Consider the following 10,892-nt stretch of genomic DNA (forward strand, 5'->3'; position numbering starts at 1 on the left):
GGGAATTTATTAAACATAACAACAGTCAAATATTCCCACGCTAGAATACTGACAGATAATGCCATTCCATAAATATCTGTCTCCATTTTTCTCCAGCAACAAAACTCCACTTGAATAGACCTGAGCTTAGAGACTGTGCACAAAGATTGACAGAATATAAAACTTTCCAGGAAAATATCTAATATGTGATTGAACTTGAAGTACTCTTGAGAATGCATAGTGCATGAAGTCAAGCTAAATGAGAGAGATTGGTGAGGAAACAAATGTATTACAAATGTAATAACACTAAAAAAACATTATATTGTACACATTGCCAGAGCTTGTTAAGTATTAACAGGTCTAGGGCTCCCAATTTTCTGGTTTACAAACTAGAAAATAGATGTTATTCTGGCTTCCCTTACAGATCCCCATTTATAGTTTCTTTACAGGAAGACCAGGATCAGCTTACAGGCAGCTAAAGAAATTGAACATGCTGTGCTCAGTGGGAGCAGTATTATGGCTGTGTCTCAGGATTAGATCATTAATTGAAAACACATAGAAAAGAGTGAGGTAAGTTTGTTTAATCATGTGGACACTGGTAGTGGACTGCTTATATGTATTTGCAGAACATATAGATAATAGAAACCTTTGATATCGCTTAAAAAGCATTGTGGCTAATGCTTTCATGGCATCAGTGTTAAATAATGTTCTTAATCTGATTAAACAGATGAATGAAATCACTGAAATATTTTCCAGTTACAAAAGTATTTTGAATGTTAAGAGAGTGGATAGGTGGTGGTTGGTTTTTGTTGTTTTTTTTTTAATAAACTAGTGGTACCATCTGCTCAGAAGCAGGCTAAGAGAAGTAGCTCTAACACTGTACAGAGATATTAAGTCCTTAACACAGCCTCTTCTATAAAGAGATTTGACATACCAGAATATTTGTTGAAGGACGTGGCCCTTCTGTCATAACTGGGTAACCAAAGCTTCTGGTACTGTCTACAGTACCAAGATAATAGTATAGCATAATTATGTCACTGGCCACCTGTAGCAGCTTTGCCACAAGGAATAGAAGAGCCACAAATTCACTTATCAGATTGTTGCATTTTTCCCCAAGTATTTATTTCTCTGATTAATATTTTCAGTACTGGAAGCTGCACATAAGATTTGCATTTCATGGTAATACATAGTTCAAATTGTTAGGACTAGTGATACTGTACAGAATGCAGGGTATGTGTTTGGGCTCTAAACCCACAACAGACCCTAGTGTGCAGCAGTGAGCCTTGGGGAAGGGGATAGACTACAGGATGTAGTTGGGGAAGAGGAGAGTTCTGAGTTGGTTCAGTGTGGGGAATGAGAGACTTCAGTGCAGTCTACCTTGGAGAATGAAAAGAAGATGAAGACAGACCCTTCCTGAAGATGGGGAAAGAGGAGGCCATAAACACAAGTCTGAACACAGGAAGTTCTGCTTTGGCGTTAGAAAAAGTTTTTCATTGTGACAATGGATAAAAATTGGTGTGGAGCTCAGAAGGGGCATGGGATCTCCATCCAAAATCCATAATATTCATGGTAACTCTTCGGGATTAGATTTGTATTTTGGTACTCAGAAACTAAAAGAAAGTAGGATCCAATGAGCAGCACACTCAGTATGCGTGAGAAGATGGGTTTGATGCCTGATGTGGTTGCTGAGCCGCTTTCCATCATATTTGAAAAATAGCGGATGTCCGGTGAAGTCCCTGGTGACTGGGAAAATGGAAACATTACTCCCATTTTTAAGAAAGGTGAAAGGATGACCCAGAGAACTACAGGTTGCTGAGCCTCACCTCTGTGCCTGGGAAGATCATGGAGCAGATCATCCTACAAGCTATGTTAAGGCACATACAAGATAAAGAAGTGATTTGAGACAGCCAGCATGGCTTCACCAAAGGCAGATCTTGTCTGACCAATCTGGTGGCGTTCTATGATAGAGTGATAGCATCGGTGGACAGATAAGGGTGGTAGATGTCATCTACCTGGACTTCTGCAAAGCCTTTAAGTGGTCCCCCACCACAACTTTGTCTCTAAATTGGAAAAGTATGGATTTGAAGGATGGACAGTTCAATGGATTAGGAATTGGTTGTCTGGATGCAGCCAAAGGGTTGTGATTGATGGTTCTGTGTCACGGTGGAGACTGGTCACAAGCGGTGTCCCTCAGGGGTCAATCTTGGGATTGGTGCTCTTCAACATCTTCATCAATGACATAGATGATGGCATTGAGTGCACCCTCAGCAAGTTTGCAGATGACACCAAGCAGAGCGGTGCAGTCAATACACAGGAAGGAAGGGAAGCCATCCAGAATGACCTGGACAGGCTGGAGGAGTGGGCCCATGGGAACATAATGAGGTTGAGTAAGGCCAAGTACAGGGTGCTTAACTTAGGTTGGAGCTATCCCAGGTATTTACAGAAACTAGTGGAAGATCTTGAGAGCAGCCCTGTGGAGAAGGACTTGGGGGTCCTGGTGGACAAGAAGCTGGACATGAGCCAGCAGTGTGCACTTGCAGCCCAGAAGGTCAACTGCATTAACTGCATTCTGGGCTGCATTTAAAAAGGGGTGGCCAGCAGGGAGAGGGAGATGATTGTCCCCCTCTACTCGGCTCTTGTGGGGCCCCATCTGCAGTACTGCATCCAGGCCTGGGGCTCCTACTACAGGAAGGACATGGAGCTTTTGGAGCGGGTACAGAGGAGGGTCACTAAGATGACCAGAGGGCTGGAGCACTTCTCCCATGAGGAAAGGTTGAGGGAACTGGGCTTGTTTAGCTTGGAGAAGGGAAGGTTCTGGGCAGACCTCATTGTAGCCTTTCAGTACTTGAAGACCACATATGAACAGGAGGGGGAACAGCTGTTTACATGGGCTGATAGTGATAGGACAAGGGGCAATGGTGTTAAACGGAGACAGGAGAGGTGTAGGTTAGATATTAGGAGGAAATTTTTTACCCAGAGGGTGATGACACAGTGGAACAGGTTGCCCAAGGAGATTGTGGATGCCCCATCCCTGCAGGGGTTCAAGACCAGGCTGGATGTGGCTCTGGTCGGCCTGGTCTGGTGGTTGGTGACTCTGCCCGTTGCAGGGGATTTGAAACTAGGGAGGGATCTTTAAGATCCCTTTCAACTCAGGCCATTCTATGATTCTATCATACTGTGTCAACGGCTTTACTGAAGTTGAGACAGATGACATCAGTGGCTCTTCTCTTGTCCATTGATGCACTAACATCATCACAAAAAGCCAACTAGCTTGGCCAAGCAGGATTTGCCCTTAGTGAAGCTACATCTCCCATACCAGCTCCTTGCCTTCTGTGTGCCTTTAGCATCACTTCCAGGAGGATCTGTTTCATGATGTTTCTCGGCACAGAGGTCAGACAGAGGTCGATAGTTCCCGAGGTCATCCTTTTTACCCTTCTAAAAATGCGTGTGATGTTGTCATGTTTCCAGTCACCAGGGACTTCACCTGATTGTCACTTTTCCAATCTCATAGAGAGAGGCTTGGCAACTAGATCAGCCAGTTCCCTTGGGACTCTGGGATGCATCTCATCAGAACCCATAGAGTTCCGGATGTTCAGGTTCTTCAGGTGGTTATGAACCCGATCGTTGCTTACAGTGGGAGGGATGTTGCTTTCTCAAACTTCTCTTATCAAACCAAGCATTTGAGGGCCCTGTGATGAGCAGTAATGAGAGAAGACTGAGGCAAAAATGTTGTTATGTACCCCAGCCTTCTCCTTGTCAGTTCTTAGGAGCTTGCTGGTGTCACTCACTAGAGGGTCGCACCCTCCTGGGCTTTCCTTTTCTGGTTCTCTCAGCCCAAGTTTCCCCGTTCCTGCCTTGGAGCTCACAAGCCTGTGAGGAGAACAGTTGCTAAGCTGACAGCAACTGCCCCTCCCAGGCAGGGCAGTGGGTCACAGAGGGGCCCTTTGTGACTCATCTCTGTGATACCCAGGGACAGCTAGCACTGACATGGTGGCCCCACAGTGTCCGGTAGGACAGCGAGGCAACAGGGCAGGAGTGTGCAGGTCTGGCAAGGAGCCCCCGAGTGCAGCCCAAGTCGTTTTCCTCTACCCTTGGCTGCCTCCTCCCCACCCTCAGCCCTCATCCCATGCAATGGAGGAGAGACCCATCAGCCGCCCCAGGGTGGCCTGGGCCGAGAGTGGAGCTCCCGAGGAGAGCAGACCTCCACCGGAGCCCTACAAATTGACTGAGGTGCAGCCATTCCATGGTGGTGAGTGAGGGTCCCCAGTGGGGTGGGCAGGGCTGGGGCAGTGAGTGCCCCCTGCTTGACACCAGGGCCCCTTGCCCTGACAGGCATGGGCAGACTGTGCCAGGGAAGCGGGACCAGGGCTGGAGAGGGCAGAGCTCCTTCCTCTGCTTGCACCTGCCTTTGGCCCCTCTACAGCGCTGCTCACTCTCTTCCTTGGTTAGATGCTGACAACCTGTCTCTCCCTGAAGAGGAGAATGAGGAAATGGGGGAGAATGAGAAGAAGGCCATGGAGAAAATAGAGTACTACCTCAGGAATACAGAAGAGGTAAACTCTCGGCTGTGCCTGCATCCCCTGATGGTCCTTCTGGCTGTGCCTTCAGGCTGCAGGAGGGATGCTGGCTGGACAGAACTACTGCCCTCCAGGCGTCCCACACTGCTCCAAGCCCAGCAATGCTCTGGGTCCGCTGGACATGTCTCACCCAGCTCACACTCCCTCCTTGTCTTCTGTGGTCACCAGAAGGACATGCTAAAGATGGTGTTCCTGAAGAGCATCTGCACCATTTGCAAAATCGACAACAACAAGGCTTTGTGTAAGAAACTGGCTGTTTTCTGCCGTGAAAATAAGTTGGCAAAGGAAGTCGAGGTGAGGGGATGATACAAGGGGTTGTGCAGAGGTGACAAAGCCACCCAGGGACTGGCATCCTGAGAGGCAGGGGTGGGCAGAGGGACTGTGGGTATCGCTGAGATCTCAGCAGTGAGACGCAGGGTGCCTCTGTGTTCTGGTGCTTGGTAGGGGGCACTGGGGCTCCTGTGACCCTGCTGACCAGCGTGAGGTCCTATCCCATTTCTGCTCTGCAGGAGCTGCTGGAGAATGAGCCAATGGAGAATGAGCCAATGGACCAGCTGCGCACAGCAGTGCAGTACCACGCCATGCTTGCGATCACTGCCATGAGGTACCAGCCCCTGGTTTTGCCACCACAAACCCAACAGCACAATTCTGGCAGCCCTGACCGTAGCTAGCAGGGAGGCATCCCCCATGTGGTCAGGGAGGCCCTCAGCTCTCCCCTGCTCTGGGCTTCTTCAGACGTTGGAGGAAGCCCTGAAGCTCCCTGCAAGTCTCGGCTCTTGCTCCAAAGAGGAGGCATCAGGACTGTCCTCTCGCCAAGGCCAGCCCTGTGGAGGAGGTGCCTCCCAGCAGGGCTCCACCTTCCTCCCAGGAAACCCTGCCCAAGGGAGGACCTGTTCCACCCCTGTCTTGGCATCCAGGCGCTGCTCCCAACACACAGTCTCTCTATTTGCAGCAGAGTGAAGGCAATTGCGCAGGATGAAATAAGATCTCTTCTAAATGCGTGCTTCAAAGCCATCTTCTATCTGCCACCAAAAGAGGTCTTGAACATTCACCTCTACAATCATGTATGTACTGGGTGAACTACTGGAGATCCCACACCTCTGGGATTATTCATATACAGAGATTACTAATGATCCTCGCAGTCAGGGTCTTGGATCTAGTCCCCCTTCTCTCTCACTCTTGCCATGGACCTGGCAACACCCAATGCTCACAGCCCAGTCTGCTCACAGCAGCTTTGTGGCCACAGGGCCTCTCTCTCCCAAGCTGTGTGTGCATCTGCGGGTGTTCTTCCTTGGAAGTCAAAGGGGTTCACAGCACTTACCTTGGGGTGAGAGGGACATCTGAAAGACTTTCACAACCTGTTGTTCTCTTTACAGACCATGCATGCTATGGACAACATGCTGCAGATGTTGCTGGTCAGCCATCGTACCTCCAGCAGTGAGGAGCTGCAGAATATCTTGGAGGTCTGTCTATTGCACATCTCCACCCCCGGAGTTCTCTTTGATAAAATAAGCGCCCTCTGCATAGGAATAACATGGGCAGTAGCAGAAGCCTGCAAGGAACCACAGTGGCAGTAGTCCCTGGAAGGGCTTGGCTTCAGCCTTTGGGAAGCCTGGATGGATGCTATGATTCCAGCCAGTGGTTCAGCAGTACTGCTTCTGCTGCAGTGGGCATCAGCAGTTTCTCTCCTCACAGGTGCTGCTACACTTTGCCAGTAGCCAAGACAAAACTGTGCAGGCAAGGGCCATGGAACGGCTCTGGAAGCTCAGCAGTTTCATCGCCAGCAATTCCTGGCAGGAGGTAAGGAGCCAGGAACTTTCCAGCCAGGCTGTCTCCCCTTCCCTGCATCCCAGAGCAGCCTACAGCTCAGGAGTACCTGTGAGACAAGCTTGGGCACAGCTGGGAGACAAGACTTTGGCATGGATTTACCCTGAAGCAAGGGTCTTCATCTTTCCTTTACCTCTGGTCCTCCCACTCCACACCCTGTTCTCTCACTCAGTTTGACATGTCTTCTCCCCATTCCTTCCTTCTTGCCATAGCCATTCGCAAAATTCCTAGAGCCTTCTCAGAGGACAGACATCGTCTGCATGACCCTTGAGACCATTGGAGAGGGCAGCACTGAGGACATGGAGTGGGCCATCTCGATGCTGGATGTGGTTCTACAAGACCCTGCCACCTGGATGATGGATGTAAGGAGCCTCAGGCTGGATTGCTGTGCCCTGCCCTGCCCTCCACAGCTCTTGGGAATCCAAAGCCATTTTAAAGCAGCAAAGAGTAATGGGAATGGCAGTAATATTGGCAGGGGGGCAAATGGCTGCAGTACAGCAGCAGCAGCATTCTCCTTATGCCCTCCCACCAGGTGCCAGAGATTTTGGAGTTCATCCAGAGAAACCTGGGAAGCAGCAGCATATCACTACAGGAGGCCCTCTTCTCAGTGCTGGATGTGCTGACCATCCAGTCTCCCAGGGATGTGCTGAGGAGTGTGCTGACTGACCTTCCCCAGTGTGACAGGTACCAGCCCTGACAGTCCCACGTGTTTGTTCCATGAGAAGAGCAGAGCTCAGAGACGCTCCTGCTGTCAGAGGAAAGCTGCAGGACACCCCAGGCACTCCATCCCACATGCTTTCCAGTGCTCAGGGCTGCAGCAGCCCATGCTGACCATGACAGCCCATCAGGCTCCTGCCCTGCCCCTCAGGGAAGGCCACCTCAGCCCCTCCTGCTTGCCAGGCTGGGCCCCCAGGCCTCCTCAAGCAAGTGGAGTGGTAGACTACAGCTGCAGCACAGCCTGGGGCCTGCTGGGCCTGCCTGAGCCATGGTGCTGTGGCTGAGTGTAGCATTATAATGCAATGGAAAACACAGCAATGACAGCAGGTTACCAGAGTCCCAGATTGGAGCAAGTGAGCATAAGCTCATGTGCAGTAGCCATGGATGCAAACACAAAGGAAAGAGGCTGCTTAGCTTTGGAAAACCTGAGCTTTACAGGGATCTCCAGTGAGATACCCTTGCTTCCACTGCTAACCACTAATGGAGATCTGGGAGAAGATGGATCCTGGCTCCACCCCTTCAGGTGACTGAGGTGCATTTCTTGCACCTGAGCTCCCCTGGGTTGACACCTTCCACCAGGTGTTCAGTCACCATTTCAGGCAATGACTTAGCATGTTTGCTACACTGAGGCAGCCCAGCTGACATAGCATTGCTCTTGCTTTGTAGCACCACCCTGGACATCTGGAAGAGAATAGTTACCCTGCCAGAAAATTCAGAGTGGATCTTGGATGAACTGTGCAGCATTTTCCAGGACAAAGAGCTGTGTGGGATCTTTAATGTCACCACAGTGGAGTTGGGCCTCCTTCGCTTCACCGTGAGTTACTGGACAAGGCACCGTGCTCTTTTTCAGGGCTCTCTTTGCCCAGATCCCTGCCTTGTCCTGCCTTGCTCCCCAGACTGGAAATCTGGGGCAGGGCAGTAGCAAAGTTGGGGCCATATCTGGGGCCAGCGAAAGGCAGGGACTCCGTGCAGGTTGAGCAGGCTGCAGAGCCAGGGAGAGGAAGAGCTCATGGCCACCCACGCCTGGTGCCATTTTTGTGCCAGCTCTTGCTGGTCCTCAAAGGTGTGAGAGCAAGAGGGGTCAGAGGGCAGGAGGAAGAGGCCGAAAAGCCATCCTGTGTTGTGCTGGGTCTGGGGCAGAGAGGGACCATGGGGTCCTCCAAAACCACTGCTGCCCCAGACCAGGCTGTGCGGGCCTGGTGCCCTGCCCTGAGCTGCCAGAGGAGCCAGGAGCTGCAGGGTGCAGGGAGTCTTGCTGCCTCTGCCTGGCTCTCACTGTTGCCTTTGTTTCAGGTGATGGATCCCACTGAAGAGAACCTGCAAGAGCTGCATAACCCAGCACAGCTCCGGCAGCTTCTCAAGATTGAGAGCCTGCCGCTAGTCTGGCTGGTGCTTAGAGGCCTTGTACTGCTGTCCGAGAGCTCTGAGATGGTGAGCAGGACCTAGTCAAATGAAGCCCTCCTGTTGGCAGCCTGGCGCTGGGGTGGTGGGCAACACTGTGCCTTGGCCCCTGCCCGAGACTAAGGAGTTGGGGTGATGGCTGTGGTGAGGCGTGGTGGCTGCCTGGAGAGATTTCCAGGAACTTTCCAGATGGGTTACCTGGGGGCCTGTTGGAAAAGGGGGTGGCTGAACAGAGGAAACGGATTCCTTGCTCTCCTGCCCTCAATTCTAGTGGCATCTGCCAGCAAGCAAGGCATGTGTGTGATGCTCTGTAATCAGAGCTCTCAGGCCAGGGTGGCTATTGCCCTCTTGATTCAAAAGAAGCTATGTGTTTTGTACAGGCAAGAAGAATAAGGGTCCTGCTGCCAGAGGTCATGGGGACCCTGCGGTTTGCCAACACACCCATTGCTCTGAAGGTGCTGAATATCTTCAGAAATGTGATGACTCATCTGGGCAAGTATGATGCTACTCTCATTGCTGTAAATCTGGCTGAGGATCTCCTGCCTCTTTTCAATCATGTAAGTCAGCTGTGATAGGCTGAGCTCTGTGCATGCATGCCTGGCCTGTATTTGCTCCTCTGGACCGCTGTGGGATATCTTCCGGGCTCTGTAGCCCAGCCAGCCTTCTCTCTGTCTCCAGTTTGGTTGTTGGTAGTGGTTTGAGGCCCCTGTGCTGTGGCCCAGCCTAGCTCCTATGCAAAGTATCTTCTGCCAAAGGTGACTTGGAGACTGCTGAGTGCTTCCTTTGCTACCAGTGCTACGCATTCTCCCCAAGTCCTGTAGCAGGGAGATGGAAACCAAACAGGCAGCGTGTGCCCCAGGGACATTGCCAATGGCCAGTCCTGTGTTCTCCTTGTCCTGGTCCCCGGGAGTTCTGCTTTGAGGTGATGGGGTGGCTGGGGGAGCACTCTGAGGCACAGGCACCCTGTGCTGGAAACTTGTTGCACTGCTTTGTACAGCCACATGGTGCTTTTGTGCAGTGTGTGACTCCAAAGCTCCTCCCTACAAATCAGCCACGCCTATGCTCATGGTCACCATGGGCAATCAGAGTGTGTTGCTGAGGTCCTCCTTCTTCCTCAGGTGGCAAGTGAAGTGCGAGAAGGCTCCATCTGCCTCTTCAAGGATTTGATGAACACTGTAGTGTGGTGTCAAAAGAGAAACATGAAGAAGACTGTGCGCAAGGCCCTGCTCCCTCTGGTCTTTCAGATGAGTGATGAGACCCCGAGTATTGCAGAGGTATGAATTTCAGACCTGGCCAATATGCAGGCAGGGGTGTGCTGACAATCCAGGGGTGGTCAGGGAATTGAGGGCAAGTTTGGCAAGCATTCAAGCTTTTGGGATTTGTGTCTGTGGTACCATTTCCCAATGCCAATTGCTTTGTAGGTCTCTGGAGAAACCCTCATAGCGTGTGCAAAGTTCCTGAAGTGGAAGAACCTCAAGCACCTGGCCAAAAGAAAGAAAAAAATGGAGATCAAGGAGTGTTTGGTAAGGACAACCACACAGTCCCCATCCCATTGCTGGGGAAGGAGATGCTGGCAGAAGGAGCTGCACCAGCAGCTGGAGAAAGTCTGCAAGTCCTATGCCTTTGTGTTCTTCAGGTGCAGCAGAACAGGCAGATGGTGGATGAATACCTTTGGCAGAATCTGCCATACTTGAGGGATTCTCAGGCCTCTTTGCGATATGAGGCTGTGGAATTCATTGGTGAGCCCAACCTGTGGGTCCCTCTTTGGGCCCTGTCCTGACAGCCAGGTGCAGCCCTGCAGCCCCCAGATACACCTTGCCCATGCCAGTAGCCCCGATGGGTGCCTTGCTCAGGTCCCCTCTTGGGCACCGTCCCTGCCTGCGGGAAGGGAAGGGAGGGGAAGGGAAGGGAGGGGGAAGGGAAGGGAAGGAAGGGAAGGAAGGGAAGGGAAGGGAAGGGAAGGAAGGGAGGGAAGGGAAGGGAAGGGAAGGGAAGGGAAGGGAAGGGAAGAAGCAGGGCTGGCGGGGCTGCAATCTGTGCTCCTGGCAGCGTGTTGGAGAGTGGGGGTCAAATGAGAGCTCTTTCCCTAGGGCTGGCTGTGCAGCACTCCGGGAAACAAAGTCGGGAAAAGCTGAATGAAATCTGCAGAGGTGAGTGAGGGCAGTGCTGTGTGTGCTGGGACTGGGTGCAGGGGCAGAGTGTGGGCAGCGTGCCTTGGCCTACTGCAAAGAAATGCTGCAGAAGCAGAGAAGCATTCCTGGGGCAGGTGAGGCACTCCTGAGTAGTGGCTTCCAGCTCAGTCTAATGTGTTCCTTCTGGCCAGGAAAAGCAATGGATGGGGCTGGCATGGTCTGGAGGGACACTCGTAGCTCTCTGCAGCTTGGGGGGTTT

The 10,892-nt window shown here is 51.6% G+C and overlaps 1 protein-coding gene across 1 annotated transcript in view; it reads left to right on the forward strand.

The window, feature by feature from the left end:
• The first annotated feature begins 557 nt into the window (after positions 1–557).
• LOC104915311 (uncharacterized) overlaps positions 558–10,892 on the forward strand; it is a 31,844-nt gene continuing 21,509 nt past the window's right edge. Inside the window, exons 1-16 of the mRNA XM_085213358.1 lie at positions 558–4,228; positions 4,429–4,532; positions 4,725–4,850; positions 5,066–5,160; positions 5,509–5,620; positions 5,933–6,019; positions 6,252–6,356; positions 6,596–6,745; positions 6,916–7,067; positions 7,767–7,914; positions 8,394–8,531; positions 8,882–9,058; positions 9,620–9,775; positions 9,923–10,024; positions 10,138–10,240; positions 10,592–10,651. Of these exons, the coding sequence (XP_085069484.1) occupies positions 3,967–4,228; positions 4,429–4,532; positions 4,725–4,850; positions 5,066–5,160; positions 5,509–5,620; positions 5,933–6,019; positions 6,252–6,356; positions 6,596–6,745; positions 6,916–7,067; positions 7,767–7,914; positions 8,394–8,531; positions 8,882–9,058; positions 9,620–9,775; positions 9,923–10,024; positions 10,138–10,240; positions 10,592–10,651 (2,077 nt within the window). The 5' untranslated portion in view covers positions 558–3,966. The remainder of the gene's footprint in view (positions 4,229–4,428; positions 4,533–4,724; positions 4,851–5,065; positions 5,161–5,508; positions 5,621–5,932; positions 6,020–6,251; positions 6,357–6,595; positions 6,746–6,915; positions 7,068–7,766; positions 7,915–8,393; positions 8,532–8,881; positions 9,059–9,619; positions 9,776–9,922; positions 10,025–10,137; positions 10,241–10,591; positions 10,652–10,892) is intronic.

Source organism: Meleagris gallopavo, chromosome Z (genome assembly GCF_905368555.1).
Source record: "Meleagris gallopavo chromosome Z, MGAL_WU_HG_1.1, whole genome shotgun sequence".
Classification (NCBI taxonomy): domain Eukaryota; kingdom Metazoa; phylum Chordata; class Aves; order Galliformes; family Phasianidae; genus Meleagris; species Meleagris gallopavo.